At 57.6% G+C, this 16639-nt stretch overlaps 1 protein-coding gene and 1 long non-coding RNA gene across 4 annotated transcripts; one reads left to right on the top strand and one right to left on the bottom strand.

The window, feature by feature from the left end:
• Nucleotides 1-1656: 1656 nt before the first annotated feature.
• LOC131416144 (uncharacterized) lies at nt 1657-3133 on the bottom strand. Its single transcript, XR_009222547.1, has 3 exons — nt 2998-3133; nt 2335-2544; nt 1657-2168 (listed from the first exon to the last, which is right to left on the bottom strand). It is a non-coding gene; the product is annotated as an uncharacterized LOC131416144 (long non-coding RNA).
• CACNB3 (calcium voltage-gated channel auxiliary subunit beta 3) lies at nt 2410-15910 on the top strand. 3 transcript variants are annotated; one of them, XM_058558376.1, is made up of 13 exons: nt 2410-2430; nt 10668-10790; nt 10989-11111; nt 11570-11685; nt 11991-12055; nt 12274-12293; nt 12490-12570; nt 12775-12833; nt 12982-13091; nt 13378-13529; nt 13738-13833; nt 13961-14110; nt 14520-15910. In XM_058558376.1, exons 1-13 carry the CDS (start codon nt 2425-2427, stop codon nt 14832-14834), a joined length of 1416 nt encoding a protein of 471 aa, XP_058414359.1. In that variant the 5' UTR covers nt 2410-2424; the 3' UTR covers nt 14835-15910. The 3 variants fall into 3 exon arrangements, with proteins under 3 accessions (XP_058414359.1, XP_058414358.1, XP_058414357.1); XM_058558375.1 differs by lacking the exon at nt 2410-2430 and adding an exon at nt 3565-3647; XM_058558374.1 differs by lacking the exon at nt 2410-2430 and adding an exon at nt 6761-6980.
• Nucleotides 15911-16639: the final 729 nt, after the last annotated feature.

Here is a 16639-nt window from a genome sequence, read left to right as displayed (position 1 = left end):
AGAGTTCTGTTCAAGACCCAGCCTCATTCCTCACTCCAATCCATTCTGTGAATTGGAATCACCAATCACACGCAAAGGACCCAGAGGGGAAACTGAGATCTAAGACTAAAACAAACATCCATCAAGCACCTACTGTGTGCCAGGCTGAGCCAGATTCTTGGCAGCAAGGGACTGAGAGCCAAGCATCTCAGCCCTCTCACCCTCCCTCCTTCCCAAATCCACAGAGCAGTCACACTGCCTGCTCCAGAGCGGGCAAGAGTTGGGTCTTGAGGCCATAGCTGAGAGCCCAGTCTCTCCAGAGAGGCCCTGTGTGAGAAGGAAGGTGCAATCTTGCTGGGCACTGTCAGCTAGAAACTCTTCAGACATATTTATAGCAAATGCTGCGTCAGGGGACGGAGCCTCAAAGTGCCTAGAAGCATCAAATATCACCATGGGCCCAGAGGCGGAGCCCAGAAAAAGAAGACAGATTGCAGCAGGAGGGATTGAGGTTTGATGTTAGAGGAACTTCCCCAGAGTAATATCTAGTGTTGGCAATGGGGATTCCCTGTGGAAGCTACTTTCCCAGAGCTTTCTCAGAAGAGATGGGGAGACCTTTTTTGGTCTTGGTAGAATAGCTACAAAGGGATGGACACGGAGATCTTTGTTCCCTGTCCTGTGGTACACAGATTTTCAAGTGCCAAGGTCACTAAGTACAATAGTGGTGCAGGTTATGCCCTGCTGAGGAAGCAAGTGGGGATAGAAATGCAACCCCCACCCCAACCCAGTGCAGAGCTGTGTCTGCACAAAGACTAGCCAAAAGGGCTAACAGAGACCCTGCCAAATATCCTGAGGTCCTTACAACTCGGGGGTCTGGGAGGTCAGAGAATAGGGTGAGCTGACCCCAAGGAGAAGGGAAGAAGGCTGCCTGGGAAGCCCTGGGGGCCTGTATGCTGGTGCTGAGGACCGGAAGGGGCCAAGCTAAGCCTTGGCTCCCAGGAGTGCAGCCAGGCTAGAGGCCCCTCTTAGTAAGGTGCCAGATACTGCGAGGTGAGAGCCAGAGATGGGGGACCCGCGGGAGGCAGAGTGAGGAAGAAGAGGGTGTGGGTCCTGGACAGGGCACAAAGAGGGATAATCCTGCCAGTCATCTCACTGGGAGGGGGCTGGGAGAGGACAGTTCTGGGGACCTGGGGGCTAGGCTCCCAGCTTTAGCTCTGAGGTTCCTACCTTCTCTCCAGGCAGAAGGGAGAGGGCTGTGAGGTCCAGCAGCTGGACTGGAAATGAGAAAATGTGAAAGGTGCAGAGCTGCCACTATGCACCTCGGATTCCCTCTGATAGGCTCAGGGAGAAGTCATTGATATTTCTATTTTAAAGTAAGGGGTGGAGAGAGGGATGGTGTCCTAGGCTGTAGGTTCTGGGAGAGTGGAGGGAGGGAAGAAGGGGGGGGAGCCAGGGACAATTGCTTGCCTTGGCCAGCACCCCCCAACCCCCCTTCTCTTATGGAAACTTAAGCTGCCCCAAGGCCCAGAGGAGCTAGTCCATTAGCTGTAGTCAGCGGGGGTGCGGGGGGGGGGGGTGCCTCTCTCCCTCCAGGTCTTATCACCAAATGAAAGGCAAAGCTTCTGCTCCTTCTTTACAGCCAAAAACAAAAACAAAACAAAAAACGTAAAAACCTCCATGCACATTTCAAAAACACACACACAACCTCTTTATCTCCTTTGAATTGTTGAAGCTGAGTAACTTGTGGGTAGGTGGGTAGTAGGGGATCCTTGGACCAATTGGACTGGACCACAGACAGAGGGGAGGAGGTGTCCTCCCAAAGCACTTGCCAGGTTAAGTCCAGCCTGAGGAGGAGCTGGGAATGGCGAGAAGAGAACTGACTCTCCCCTAAGTGAGCTCCTCCTGGAATGGGGGCAAGCGGAGGGTCACCTGAACAGAGAGGTTGGGAAGTTTTCCAAGATCCCCAGGGCCTGGGAGGCTTGAGGGCAAGGGTTCCGGGAACCCCCAGGGGAAGAGAGTTAAAAGAAGGGCCGAGGAAGACGGTGGAGCACCCTCGATCTGAAAGGGAAGAGTTCTAGCTGGTGCCGAGTGGAAGTTGGGGACCCGGGTCATTCAGCTTCAGGGTGTGTCTGTCTCCGCAAGGGGGTCGGCCGCCTCCTCCCCCCCAGCCGCAGTCTTGAGAAGAGTCCAGCCTGGGGGTGTCGGGGGTGTGGAGGGACCAATGAGCGGCTGATCCGCTCAGAAGGGTGCAGGGAGAGAGCTGACTGGGGCTACACCCCTGCTCCCCCTTTCCCCCGCCAGAACTTGGGCTTGTCCTGTTTGACGTGCCCGCCGAAGGGGGCGGGAGGGGGTACTGACCGGAGGAGCGGTCCGGGGACTCTGTCCTCCCTGCTGCCCAGGCCCTGCGGGACGCTGCTGGGCTCAGCGCGGGCGCCCCTGGAGACCAGGATGGAGGTATGAGCGGTCTAGGGCCTCAGAGAAGCCAAGTATCTCAAAGGAGCCCCACGAGGGTGTGGAGAGTGCAGCCTAGAATCCCATACTAGGGGTCTGGAGGTGGGACCGCAGTTCCTGGAAAGAGGAGGGGGAGAAGGGTTACTCCCAGGCTTCGGAGTGAGTCTGGCTCCGAGTTGGGCCCCCTCTGCTCCGGCCAGGGCAGCGCCTCCTGCTGGCAGGGCCGGACCCCTCCCAGCCAACAGGCGGGACCCCCGGGAGGGTGCCGCCACCTGGAGGGCGTGTGCGGTCACATGGCGAGCGCGCCCGGGGCGGGGGGGGGGGGGCGCTGCAGCGGGTCGGGGAGGAGCCGCCTCGCCTCGCTCTTCGCCTTCGCGGGCTGAGTCCCGCGGCGCCAGAACCCAGGAGAGAGGAGTAACGGTCGAGACCCAGGCGCGGGGGGCATCCGGGCTGGGCTGTCTCCAACTGGATCCCGCAGGAGCCATAGGGTCTGGCCTGGGACGGGTGGGTGGACGTGTCTTCCCCGGAACCCAGAGGGGGCGCCTTGGCGCTGGGGCTAGCGAGCCGTACGCGAGCATTCTTCCTTTTCGATCCTTTCGCCTGCTGGGACCGCAGCGCCTTCTTCCTCGGGCGCGGGAGGCTGGGCGCCGGGGGCACAGAGCAGGGGCCGGGAGGGAGTAGAACCTTCCGCCCAGAGCCCCGGAGTCGCGGCAGCCCTTGAGCTACTGCTGCCCTTCTGTCTGCGGCGATGGGCGCTCCAGAGTCCCTACCTTTTCTGGGGAAGTGGTTGAGGAAGAAGGAGGGAAGAGGGAGGGAAGAAACGGAGAAGGGAGGCGAGATATGAGGATGGAAGGACAGTGGGAGGCAGTCAGATAAACAGAGAATAGGGACCGTAGAGAGGAGGATGAGACGGAAATGGAGAGAGCAGGACTGAAAGGCGACGGGAGAGGGAGAGTGACAGAGGCGGAGAGAAAGGAAGGGAGAGGGAGGGAGGGAAGGAGGGAGGAGGGAGGAGGAGGGAACCCGGAGAGAGGGAAGGGAGCAGGCGGCGGAGCCGGGAGGGCGCGGGGCGAGGCCAGGCGTGCAGGCGGGAGCCAGTGTGCAGAGCGGCGGCCGCGTCCTGCTCCCGCCTCGGAGCCCCAGGCCCGGGGGAGGGGGAGACGCCGCTAGCCCGGTCTATGTCTTTTTCTGACTCCAGTGCAACCTTCCTGCTGAATGAGGTAAACGCGGGGGACCCCTCCCCAGTGGGTGGGAGGAGAGCCCCACTCCAAGCTAGGAAGAGGGCCCGCATTTGGGGAAAACTGCAGTGATTGGGAGGGAGGGAGACCAGAGGTGAGGCTACGGGTGGAAGAGGCGGTAAGAAAGAAAGGAGCGGCCAGAGCTGGCAGCTGCTAAGCCCTGGGACTGGGATGGGAGGGGAGCCAGAACAGGGGCTAGATAAGAGGCCAGAGAGGAGGGGTCTGCCAAGCTCCACCGCTGCCCCTCCTTGGGTGACCCAGGGGCAGCCTAGCAGCTGGAATACTAAGGGCTTTGGCTTGGTCCAGATCTTAAAGACTCCTAGGGAGGAAGACTTCCCAGAGGTCCTAACTCCTTCCTCAGTTTTCCGACTCAATGCTCAGGGATTAGGATCTGCCCAGCTTCCTGTGCACTTATAGGAGAAGCTAGAATGTATTCTAGAGGCCCTCCAGAACTCCGACTCCCAAACCTGGTTATTCCGGCTTTCCCCACTATGTCCTGCTTCCATGCTTCAGGTACCTGCCAGCTGCCCGTCTAACAGCTCTCTCCTAGAAAGAGGAGGGCAGGAGGAATCCTCTCCTCAAATCCTTTTTTTCATCCTCAGCTCTCTCCCGTTATGCTCAGCCATGGAAAAGAAAAGGGACTGGGGGCCATATGGATACTGAGAGGCACCCCTCTTGTTACAGGACGGGAAGTCACTAGGTTGGCATGAGAACTGGAGCAGGCAGCTGTGGGTGAGGTGAGAAATGGCAGGCTGCAACTCAGAGATGAGGGAGGGAGGAAGGGAGAGAGGCTCTGAAGCTCCTGAAAGACCCAGGGGATGGGACCGGGTATGAGGAACTTGAACCCATCTCCTGGGGGTGGTTGGCATGGCAACTCATACTTCTTGAGCAGACTTGAGACAATTAGACACCATTGTCCCAGATGGGGATGAAGACAACAAGGTCTATGAGGAAACAGTAAGGCTAATGGCAGATCCACTGTTACCTACAGTCCCCAGGAGCCCCTGGCGATGGGGAGAGTCCCAAAAGGAGAGGCCAGGAGAGTAGATTCAGGGATGGGGAGAGAAGCAGATGCCTGAGCAGCTCCCAAGAGAGAGCACCTTGAGGGTCTTATTCTTTCAAATCCCATGCCTCCTTTCTGCCCCTCTGGAAGGACAGAAGGAATTGAAGAGGCAGAGAATAAAAGGAATACTGAGGAACTGGGAGAGGGCACAAAAGTAAGAAAACAGAGTGTCTGGGAACTTCCAGTACAGAAGAATCCAACATATAGGCAACCCCCAAATGGTGCTGGACCCAGGAGAGGGAAGTGTGAAAGGGGACTGCCTCCTTCAGTAGTGATTGATTGGCCCCCCTCAGCCACAGGGGCTCCAACAAAGTTGCTGGCCAGATCCAGCAGGAGGAAGATGTTGGGCAGGGCTGGACTGCACCACTCACAGGGGTAGACAGACTAAAGACAGTCTTAAGATGAGTCCCTTCTCTCTTTTTCTTGCTGAGGGGACATGAACAAGTGACATGAGTGGGAAGCCAGTTGGTTTGGGTGGTCCTCCTCTCCCATGCACAGTGCTTCCTACCATAGATCTCATCAAGCTGCATGCGAGTTCTGGTTTTGATTCCCCTGTAGCCTGCGGAAGGTAAAGGGATGAGCAGACTCCTGATTCACCCTCCTGGGTGTGAGAAACAGGGAATGGAGCAGGACTAAGCTCCGAAGCTCTCCCAGTGTAACCTTCTGTCTCTCTCGCATCTTCCTCGGGATGGGAGGTGGGGGAGGCAGGTAGGCAATCAAAATTCAAAGGAATAATTTTGCTCAGGAGATGGAAAAAAGGAGCGAGCTCAAATGAGTGGATCTTTGGGTAAGTCTGCTCAAGATAAGGGCTGCTGCTCTGTCTCTAACCTCAAATCTCAGCGCTCCTTTGAAGGACTGACTGGTGCAGAGCGGTACATGTGGCTCCAACCAAGATAGGGGTAGACCACCTCATCCCCATCCTTTCGCTAAGGAGGGAATCTGGCCTTACACTAGTGACTCTGGGGAGACTTGCCCCTCCCCCTCCCAACCCCAGTGTGGCCAGGATCCCACCTTCTGTCCCACCACAACAATCCCCCTCCCTCGACTCTCTGGTTTCTTTCCCCCTCCCTTTAGGCTCACCTACAATAGCCCCTCCCTGCCCCAGTTCCCACGGATGCCTTGGCAACGCCTGGCACAGTCCTTGGCAAGGAAGTGAGGACGGGAACCCCCATCCTGGCCAGACTAGGATGAAATCTGCCCGCGCAACAGGTGTGGGGCGGCCAGACTCAAAACCTCCCCCTTTGCACGGGTTGAGCGACAGGGACTGTTGCTGCAGGGTCCCAGGACTGAGGGGGCCCAGCATCTGGTGGAGCAAGCACTACTTTCATGGCATTGGTCTGGGGTCGCCAAACCCATTCCTCCCCAGTACCACTGCCGGGGTTGCTTTTGGAGTCTCCGGGACCGCCAGGGCCCAGGCACACCGCCCTCGCACCTGGGGCCCCTCCCCCGTCAGCCACCCGTCCCCCGCCTCCGCGCCTCCTCCTCCGTCTCCTCCAGTCTCCCCATTTTCCTGTCTCCTCTCTTCCTCCCTCTGCCTCCATCCCTCCTTTCTCTCTCTCCTGCCTACCGGTAACCTGCGCCCTGCCCTTTCTCTCCTCGGGTCCGTCTCCCCCCAAGTCTGGCACGCCCCCTGCCCTGCCCTCCCCCGCTCCAGCCCTTTGTTTCCCGGCGGAGTATTTCCTGGGTTGCTGAGCGTCTCTGTCTCCGCATCTCTCCTCGCCCCGCCTCCTCCAAGCCTGGATCCGCCCCGCCCGCAGTCTCTCCTCCCCTTCCTCCCCGCCGCCCCTCAGCCCCATAGGTGCTTGGGGACCCACCTTCTACCCAGCTCTGGTCAGCTCCCCTCTCCCGGCCGGGTCGCGGGCTCCCCGGGTGGCCGGCGCCCCCCGCCGCCACCCCCGCCTGCTCCCGGGGAGGGGGGTCAGGTGGGCGGGCACTATTGTTGTAGGAGCCGGCGCCAGATTCCTCAGCCGCGCTCGGGGTGGGACCGGCAGGGTTTAGGGGGGTGGGGTGGGGGGAACGGTGATTTGAGCTTGGAGCAGCTGGTCTTCGCGGCTCGCTCCCTCCTTCGCGCTCTCTCGCTCTCCGCCGCCTCCCGCAGGGCTGCGGGGCTCGGTGGCATCTCTCGGGCGCGGCCCGCTGTTCTCGCCCCTGCCTCCGGGCCGCTCCCGCCCCCGGCGCCGCTCGCTTCCCCCCACCCGGACTCCCCCATGTATGACGACTCCTACGTGCCCGGGTTTGAGGACTCGGAGGCGGTGAGTGCCCACGGTGAGGGTGGGGGTGGGGTGACACCTCTTCTCCCTTGGACCCTTCCCCCAGTTCAGGACTTTGAAAAACGCCTCAGTGGCGGGGCAGAGCGTGTAGGGGGGCGCTCCAGGAAAGTGGGGAGATGGATTTTCATGCCAAGGGCTCCCCAGTGCCCCAGTCCTAGACCAAGGGTCATCGGGTGTGTGCAAGGAGGGGGGCAGTGTGGGGGAAAGGCTCGAGCAGGTGGCTCCAAGCCCGGGACAGAGGGTAGAGGGAGGAAGGGCTGGAGGGTTAGGGCACCGAGGCTTTAAAGCGGGCACACACAACGTCTGGAGTTCCCAAGAGAGGATTTATGGGGTCTCAAACAGCTACAGGAGAAGCCGGGGCTCTTGGGGACCGGGACAATCCTGACCTCCTGTGCCTCAAGTAAAGGACAAATTTAGGGAGCCTGGGAGAGCATCAGAGAGTCAGGTACCAGCCTCTTCAGACAGAAGGATCATAAAACTTGAAGACCTCCATTATTCTCTCCCTCAGTCCATCCTTCAGCCTTGCCTTATCTGCTCACCCTGCCTCTAGCCCAGCTTCTCTCCCAGGCTGGAAACTGGGTACCCAGCACATGGGTGGGCCAGCTGACTGGGCCCCATCCATTCCACGCCTCCTGCTGAGGCGGCATCCTCAGAGCAGCGGGCATCCTGAGCTCCTGCTCAGCATGAAGGGCCTGGACGTGAGGCCAGAGGAGCTGAGGGCCTGGGGATGGTGAGGAAGCTCTTTGCTCAGAGAACCAGGCAACCGATAAATATTTAATTCTCCTCTTTGCTTTTATCTCCTGACCCACTGAGACAAATCAGCTCATTAGGCAGTGATTCCCGGAGCTCAGAGAGCAGGGTGAGTGCCTGGAAAGAGAGGGCAAGGATGGGGAGCAGCTTCTTAATCGCTCCTCTGAAACATCTTGCAAGAAGGCCTCCTTAGGAGAGGACAACTAGATGGCTTGGAAGGGGTCCCTAATAGGTGCGGAGGGCAGAGCACTCCAGGGTCGAAAGAGGAGTGTTTGAGTCTTCTCCCATCTCTTGCTGCCCAGGATAGATGAGTTCTAGGGCTCAGAATAGGCAGCTATCAGTCCTTTTCTGGCGCTGGGCTCCTGCTGGGCCCAATTTCCCATTGGGCCTCTGGGGCTAATTACAATGCAGCGAGAGCAGATAATTTTCAAGGCTCTGGTGGACACCTCTTTCTGATGGTTGAAGGGACAGCTGGCATGGCCCAGGGTGCCAGGGTGAGCTTGAGAATGAACCTTTCTGTGGGGCTGGAGGGCCCTAGAAGGTTCTTCCTATCTCTGGTGAGAAGGCAAAGGCTATTGCAAGGTAAAGACTGACATGTGGATGGTGTGGGGGTCAGCCTGCTAACCCCTCGCTCATTCCCCACCCCTCTCTGGCTCCTGGATCACCCTCCCCCACTTCTCTTTCTCTTGCCTGGCTCTTTGCTCTCTCTGAGGCCCCCTCTGAAGCAGTAGGAGGGAGATCAGGCTCTAAATAAATCCACCGGCTCATCTCCCTCCTCTCCTTCCCCCGTGCCAGGCAAGAGTGGAGCTGCAGCCTGCCCACACACTCACCAGGCAAGGGGGGCACCACCAGGGCACTGTGCCAACTCCTGGCAGCTCCAAAGTACTGGGCCTCTGGCTGTTTTGGCATAACAGAGGGTAAGGATGGGCAAGACCCCAGAGTGTGCTTGGCAGGGCAGCCCTGGCCTCCCCGAGTGATACCAGCGCATGAGAGATAGGTGAGTTCTGACGACTTGGGAATAATGCAGAGGGGGGTCCATTCTGAGCACGACTCATTAAACATTTAGGGAGAGATCCTGTCATTCCCATCCTATGGTGAGAAGCCAGGTAACCCAGGTGTCCCAGGCAGGGACATTAAGATTACTAAATTAGGCTGAGAGCCTGGAGAGCAGAGAGTAAGGTCAGACTCCTCTCTCCGCTCAGGTCTGGGCATCTAGGAGGCATCTAATGTATACTTATCAAAGTGAGGGTCATCCTGCCTCGCCTCCTGCCCGCCGCCTGTGGCCCCTATGCGCTTCAGACAGCCGTCTCCCACAGAGGTATCTCCTGTGTCTAAGGCCCCTGGAAGGAGGTCCCCCACTATACTGACAGTGCAAAGGTTCTTCCTGGAGCTTAGTTGCTCTTTATCCTGCTGCCAAGCCAGCCTGATTTTGTTCTCCAGCAGGCAGACCCTACATTAAAATGGAAGACTTTTCCCCCTTGTGCTATCTTCATGCCTTTGGGCTACCACAGACATTGTCTTTAGCTTAGGCTGTAGGGCCTGGGCTGACATCATGCTGACCAGCCCTCTTGGCCAAGGTGGAGCTAGGGCAGAGGGCATGGCGGACACCAGGTGTGTGTGTTTGTCTTCCCCACTGAGAGTCTGGCCTCTGCTGCCTTCTGTAGGTGGTCATGCACAGTGGGCTTGAAGGAATGTTCCTCAGCCTGAGAACATTCTAAAACCCCTTCACTACACACACACACACACACACACACACACACACACACACTCCCACATGGACTGCTTATCTAGGCTCCTACCTTATCTCTGCCACCTGAACCTCAGAATTGATGAAAGTACCACTTCAGGCCTCTGATCATAAAGAGGGGAAACTGAGGCAGAAAACAAAAAATTCCGTTTTCCCCAGACATCCTGATTTCTATCCTCCTGTCCTAAGCTCCAGCTTCCCTTGCTCATTTGTGCATCTCCCTCAAGGCCTTGAAGGTGGGCTCTGCAACCCTCCAAATGCATCCTCATTGCCCAAAGACCCTTCCTGTGGGCAGAGACTCTCCTGGCTCCAGTTACCAAAACCCCTCCCTATATCCCCAGGCTCCTGCTCCTTGGCTGAGTTGCCTGGCACAAACATGGCCTTGCTCCAGGGCTGGTACCCCCTTGGGGAAGGGGTGGGGAGATGTAGGCCAGGTGGTAGGTATGGCCCAGCCTCACTGGGGCCCAGGGAGATAGCTTTGTGTTGCCTTCTCAGTCTGTGTGTTGTTTGCTGCCCACACCTGGCCAGTTGCCCCAGCAGGTGTGAGAGGAAAGTAGGGGGTGGGGAGAGTAAAGAGGAAGTGACTTCCAGGAGTTGGCAGCTCTGTGTCCTCCTCTTCACCTTGGAAGGGTAGGGACTGGGGGAGATGAGCTCTAAGGGGGTGGATGGCTATATCCCGACACTCAGGACCAGTGCCATGCCAACCAGCATCTCTGTTCCCTGTTGGCTGTACTCCTGCCAGGGATTTTAAAGGGAAAATGTCCAGGCTGCTTTGCAGACTGATAGGAACAAGAGGGCTGGGTCTCCTGGATTCAGAGTCATCTCCAATATATCATCTTCAGTGCATCTCCCTTCGCTCTGCCTTGGAGGACATGGTAGAGGGAAGAAAAGGGAGGAAGGAGGGAAGTCAAGGCTCTCTCCAAAGCTGCAGTATTAATAGGCCTGGGGGGAGGGGCCTAGATCTTAGCACATATTGATTGGGCCGGCTTTCCTGCAGCCCCAGAGGCACGGGGGCCCTTCTCAGAGAGAGAGGAGGGACCATTGGGGCCTGGCCACCCCCGTGGACATGGAGAGGCAGGGGCTGGTGGAGGCATTGCTGTAGGGTTCAGAAGGTGCCTCTGTAGTGCCCTTCACACCTGAGCCCAGGGGTCACAGCCTCTCCTCCTTGCCAGGGTTCAGCTGACTCCTATACCAGCCGCCCATCTCTGGACTCAGACGTCTCCCTGGAGGAGGACCGGGAGAGTGCCCGGCGCGAGGTGGAGAGCCAGGCTCAGCAGCAGCTTGAAAGGGCCAAGGTACCATCCTGTGGGCTTCCAGTAGGACAGGACAGGCGGGGTGGAAGCTTGTGCTCTGTCCTAAGTCCCGAGGGTCAATGGGCAGGATGTACGGGAGTGTGAAATAGTGTGTGTGTGACGGGCGGAAGGATGGGGCGCTGAAACTGGAAGGGGTGCTCCGAGGCTCCCCTCATTTGCACCAATGGCCAAACTCTCCAGCACAAACCCGTGGCATTTGCTGTGAGGACCAATGTCAGCTACTGTGGTGTACTGGACGAGGAGTGCCCAGTCCAGGGCTCTGGAGTCAACTTTGAGGCCAAAGATTTTCTGCACATTAAAGAGGTGACCAGCCCCTCCCACCAAATAGAAGCCACTTAATTTCCCTGCTCTTGCCCCAGCTCCCATGCCTCTTACTTCAGTCCTCATTTATAAACAAGTCCCCAAACTCCTAAACTCTTATCCTTAACACACACCTGTACACCCCTCATATCCAAGACCCAAGCCCCAGGGTCTCCATCCTTCTGAGACCTGGCTTGGGCCTCAGTCTCCATGTCTGTAAAGTGCACAGTTAGATTAGCTGCCTCTTAGGTCCCTTGTGACAGCTGTGATGCCTCACGCTGAAATCTTCGGTGGCTTCACCCTGGCTGCCCTTCTCTCTGGCACCTTCTGCCCCCCTCCCCTTGCCTTGCCTTCCTCTACCAGCTCTCTGAAGGCCTTCCTGGCTCCTTCAAGTTGAAGAGCCAGGATTGAGGGCTGGACCGCCTCCTCTCACCGCCCCTTCCTGCTCCACCCACCCCCAGAAGTACAGCAACGACTGGTGGATCGGGAGGCTAGTGAAGGAGGGCGGGGACATCGCCTTCATCCCCAGCCCCCAGCGCCTGGAGAGTATCCGGCTCAAGCAGGAGCAGAAGGCCAGGTGAGAGCAGGGCTGTGACTCAATAAACACACACCCCAAATGTGTGCACTTTACCCACAGTCCACGTCACCACACATGCATGCATATCCCCCCTACAGATACACAAAGTCATAACCAGCTGTACACATTTACACAAATATACACGCATACACGTACAAATGCACCTATGTCACACGTACAAATGCACCTATGTCACACGCACATCTCCCTCACTAGCTACAATATAAGGAAACATATAGTTATTAAATTATGTATAGAACGTACACACAAAAAGACGCTTACTGACATTCCCTTTCTGCTCTCAGGAGATCCGGGAACCCCTCCAGCCTGAGTGACATTGGCAACCGACGCTCCCCTCCTCCATCTCTAGGTAGCCTCCCCCCCACCACCAGCAGCCTTGGGTGGGTGGGTAACTAAGATACAGGGGGAGGGAGATTCTCCCCAGGTGAACTGTGAGGGAAGGGGTTGGTGGAGGGATCCAAAGAGCTGGGAGAAGCCCAGTGTTTCCCATGGGGAAGGGAACACCATGCCCCCAGGGCCTTTTCCCCCCTTCACCAACTTTAATCTTTTATTTCCTTTTCCAAAAAGCCAAGCAGAAGCAAAAGCAGGTGAGTCAAGGAAGGGACCTGGACTGGGGGGCTCACGCCTTATGGCTGTGGGGACAGGTTTCTGGGCAGTCATTGTTGGAGGGGCAGAAGAACACAGAGGGGAGGGAGCCCAGGACTTCTGAATCTGCTCACATCAGTCAGGCAGAGGGCAGGCCACAGGGCCATGACTTTGCCTAACCTCAGGTCAATTCTGCAGGCAGAACATGTTCCCCCATATGATGTGGTGCCCTCCATGCGGCCTGTGGTACTGGTGGGACCCTCTCTGAAAGGTTATGAGGTGAGAGGAGGTCCCTGACCCCAAAGAGTCACCTCTACCAAGCCTGCCATGGGAAGGCCCCAGTGACAGTGGGATGGGGTGTTCTCCCCTCCAAGGTCTGTATGTGGAGGCAGTGGGCTCCAGGGCCATGCCTGGGGGGCCATGCCACTCTCCACAAGGGCCCTCAGTCAGTTCCATGCCTTTCCCCCCACCCCTGTCACCCAGGTCACAGACATGATGCAGAAAGCTCTCTTCGACTTCCTCAAACATAGGTTTGATGGCAGGTAAGCTGCCCTCGCCTGGGGTGGCATGAGAACCAGGGAGATCATTGCCGCCTTCCAGATGCCTGTAGCAAGTCAGTAGGACCTGGGTAAGGAGGGGCCTAGGGCTTGAAATTTAGAGGTGAGCTGTGATTCTCCACCCACACCCCAGGATCTCCATCACCCGAGTCACAGCTGACCTCTCTCTGGCAAAGCGATCTGTGCTCAACAATCCTGGCAAGAGGACTATCATTGAGCGTTCCTCCGCCCGCTCCAGCATTGGTGAGAAGTCCCCATCCTGCCCTCTGCCCCCTCCAGCAGAGAGCCTTCCTCCTTTCTGTTCCCCACAACTTGCATTCCTGCACATCTCCTTCTCTACCTGCCCCAGGATTGGCAAGAACCCACCCCAGTCTCCTCAATTCCCTGTTCTCTGCCTGCCCGGGCCTTGATGAACACCGTCTCCTTCCAATTCCTTCCCGTCCACTATTTGGGAGCCCTGAAAGCCCTGTTGGAGTATAAATGGGCGGAGCCGCTGGTGAGCATTGTTGCTCGCTGGTTCCCTCCACAGCTGAAGTACAGAGTGAGATCGAGCGCATATTTGAGCTGGCCAAGTCCCTGCAGCTAGTAGTGTTGGATGCTGACACCATCAACCACCCAGCACAGCTGGCCAAGACCTCACTGGCCCCCATCATCGTCTTTGTCAAAGTATCTTCACCAAAGGTAAGTGGGCAGTGGTGACGGAGGCCGGCAGGGCTGCCTCCTAGAAAGCAGCACCAGTCAGCTTGGTCCGTGCCCAAGGGCTCCTGAGTTCCCTTTTCCTGCTGCCCCTTAACACCCTTCTGAGTCATCCTTGCCTGCTACTGATGCTGTATCACAAGTGGGGGACGTACCGAGTTCTTTCTGGGCCCAGCTCTGCCCTTCCCCTCAGGTACTCCAGCGTCTCATCCGCTCCCGGGGGAAGTCACAGATGAAGCACCTGACAGTACAGATGATGGCATATGATAAGCTGGTTCAGTGCCCACCGGTGAGTGCCTGGGGCAGCTACTCCTGTGCCCACTCTTGCTTTTCCAAGGCTGGGGGAGTGATGGAGTTGGGTGGGGGGGCTGCTGCTGAGAGGAAGCCAACATTCCCCCTTTCCCTTCACACCCCAGGAATCATTTGATGTGATTCTGGATGAGAACCAGCTAGAGGATGCCTGTGAGCACCTGGCTGAGTACCTGGAGGTTTACTGGCGGGCCACCCACCACCCAGCCCCCGGCCCTGGACTTCTGGGCCCTCCTAGTGCCATCCCCGGACTTCAGGTAATCATTTCCAGTGGGCACAAATGCTCAGGTTGAGCCAGCCAAAGCACTGCTCCCTCCCCACACAGAGGATCGACCTTGGCCTCCAGTTCGAAGGCCAAAGGATTGGAGAACTCAATCCTTAGATTGGTAAAAGAGATCATTTTTCTAGGGCTCAAAACAAACACACTCTCCAAACCTTTCTCCTTGTCTGTCTGGAAGGCAGAGCCTGAATTTTGCGGGAGTTGAAAGCTCCAGTTTTCCATGTCTGAAGTGGAAGAATGCTCCAGTATGCTTCCCTTCCTTGCACTAGTACTTCCTACCCAGGAACTGAGAGTGGAGTGGGGAGAATCCCCCACCTACTAGAGGTGGGAGGGAGGCCAAGGCGAGGTCTGCACTGCGTCACTTAGAGCTGTTGTGTTGCCCACAGAACCAGCAGCTGCTGGGGGAGCGTGGTGAGGAGCACTCACCGCTCGAGCGGGACAGCTTGATGCCCTCAGATGAGGCCAGCGAGAGCTCCCGCCAAGCCTGGACAGGATCTTCACAGCGTAGCTCCCGCCACCTGGAGGAGGACTATGCAGACGCCTACCAGGACCTGTACCAGCCTCACCGCCAACACACCTCGGGGCTGCCTAGTGCTAATGGGCATGACCCCCAAGACCGGCTCCTAGCCCAGGACTCGGAGCACAACCACAATGACCGGAACTGGCAGCGCAACCGGCCCTGGCCCAAGGATAGCTACTGACAGCCCCCTGCTGCCCTACCCTGGCAGGCACAGGCACAGCTGGCTGGGGCGCCCACTCCAGGCAGGTTGGAGTTAGACTGGCATTAGGCTGGCACTAGGCTCAGCCCCCACAACCCCCTGCCCAGCCCCAGCTCCAAGGCTGCCTGTGGTCCCAAGGTTCTGGGAGAAGCAGGGGGCCCCCTCACCTCCTGGGCACAGTGACCCCCCTAGGCTCCCATTCCAGGTACTAGCTGTGTGTGCTGCACCCCTGGCACCTTCCTCTCCTGCACAAGAAGCTGCCCCACTGGGCAGTGCCCTCAGGCCAGGATCCCCTTAGCAGGGGCCTTCCCACCAGACTCAGGGAAGGGATGCCCCCTCAAATTGACAAGAGGGTGGGAGTGTGGGCAGCATGGCATGAGGAAGAAACAAGGTCCCTGAGCAGGCACTAGTCCTAACAGTCAAGGGACTCAGGGGTTGTGCTTTGGGGTCCGAGGGCCTCCATTCACCTCACTGCCACACATTAGAAATGAGACAATCAAAGCCCGACAGGGTGGCACTCCCATCCATCAGCTGGGGCAGGGCATGCACACACAAGGCTCTGGAGCAGCAGGCAGGCTAGGCTGTGGCCAGAGGCCTCACAGCTGAAGCTCTTGAAGGGAAGGGCTCTCCTCACCCTGCCAGGAAGCTTCTTAACATCTGACAGGATCAGGGACCAGGACCATGGTCAAACGCAATGGCGGACGGGAGCCAACCTGGATTGGGGGTTTGGAAAGGGAGGGCGTGTGTAGCAGAGAATGTATGGAACAGCTTTGGGGGCTTCTTTGCCCCCCTCATTCTTTGCTCTTGCATCCTGTCATTTCTCTTCTTGGCCCTCATGCCTCCTGGGGAGTATGGACCCCAGACTTTATTTCCTGATTCATAGCTGCTGCTTGTTAAGTTAGGGTTAGATGGGGACAGATAGGATGCAGTGACAGCCCCCAGAGGCCCTGTCTACCCAGCTACCCTTGCCTTATGGCTTTAGTGTGTGACCTACAGAGCATGCTCCACAAGACCCTGCCCCACGTCACTGTCATCACTAATAAACACCATGCACAGTCCCTCAGGCTCCTGTTCTATGTCTGCTGGCTCAGATGGCTGAGTTCCTCACTGCGTGGCCCAAGCCTGGAGGAGGTAAAGAAGTAACCTTGCCTCCTTTCTTTCACAAAGGATCCATTGAGTGGGAAGAGAAAAGGACAGAGCTGGGGGAAGCACTATACTTCCAGGCCCCCCTCCTCACCCTCTCCTGCCCAGGTGCCTGGAGGGAAGCATTTAGCAGCACAGAAAGCACTTGTTCTGGGAGGTGGGGAAGAAGAGGCTGATTAGTCACAGCTTTACACTGTCCCTGTTGCAGGCCAAAAGGCCCTAGAAGTAGTTGCAACTTGAACTCCATGTTCTTGCCCAGCTCTTTGAGGGGTAAGGAAGAGCATGTGAATAAGAGCAGTACTGGCGGGGAGGAAGTAGGCCCTGCAGCCCTCTCCCCACAACCTAACTCATCCGGGTCCAGCTCATCATTCTTTGATGCCTCTGGTGGCCCTCTTCATCCCCTCCCATGAGCTGCAGGCTCAGCAATTAGGGAGCAACAAGCAAAGGTAGTGAAGACTGGCTGTCAGGCACACTGCAGCAGGGTGGGAGAGGGGTTCTGACTCTGCCTCGCCTGTCAAAGTTCAGAACTGCTTTCCTTCCTCCTCCTCCTGCAAAGCTCCCTAGAGGGTGTCCAGGCCAGAGCTACAAGTTATGTGAGGCTGGAGCAGGACAGATAAGATGCATTATGATTCTGCTGTCAATGG

The sequence above is a fragment of the Diceros bicornis genome, chromosome 17 (assembly GCF_020826845.1).
Source record: "Diceros bicornis minor isolate mBicDic1 chromosome 17, mDicBic1.mat.cur, whole genome shotgun sequence".
Classification (NCBI taxonomy): Eukaryota; Metazoa; Chordata; class Mammalia; order Perissodactyla; family Rhinocerotidae; genus Diceros; species Diceros bicornis.
This window is presented reverse-complemented; position numbering and strand designations above follow the sequence as displayed.

What these genes read in the sequence shown, in the direction of transcription:
- CACNB3 (XM_058558374.1), top strand. Translation starts at nt 6,936, where the DNA reads ATGTATGACGACTCCTACGTGCCCGGGTTTGAGGACTCGGAGGCG. An exon ending in AGCAGCTTGAAAGGGCCAAG is followed by an intron (nt 10,791 to 10,988) that starts GTACCATCCTGT and finishes CAAACTCTCCAG; the next exon opens with CACAAACCCGTGGCATTTGC. An exon ending in TCAAAGTATCTTCACCAAAG is followed by an intron (nt 13,530 to 13,737) that starts GTAAGTGGGCAG and finishes CCTTCCCCTCAG; the next exon opens with GTACTCCAGCGTCTCATCCG.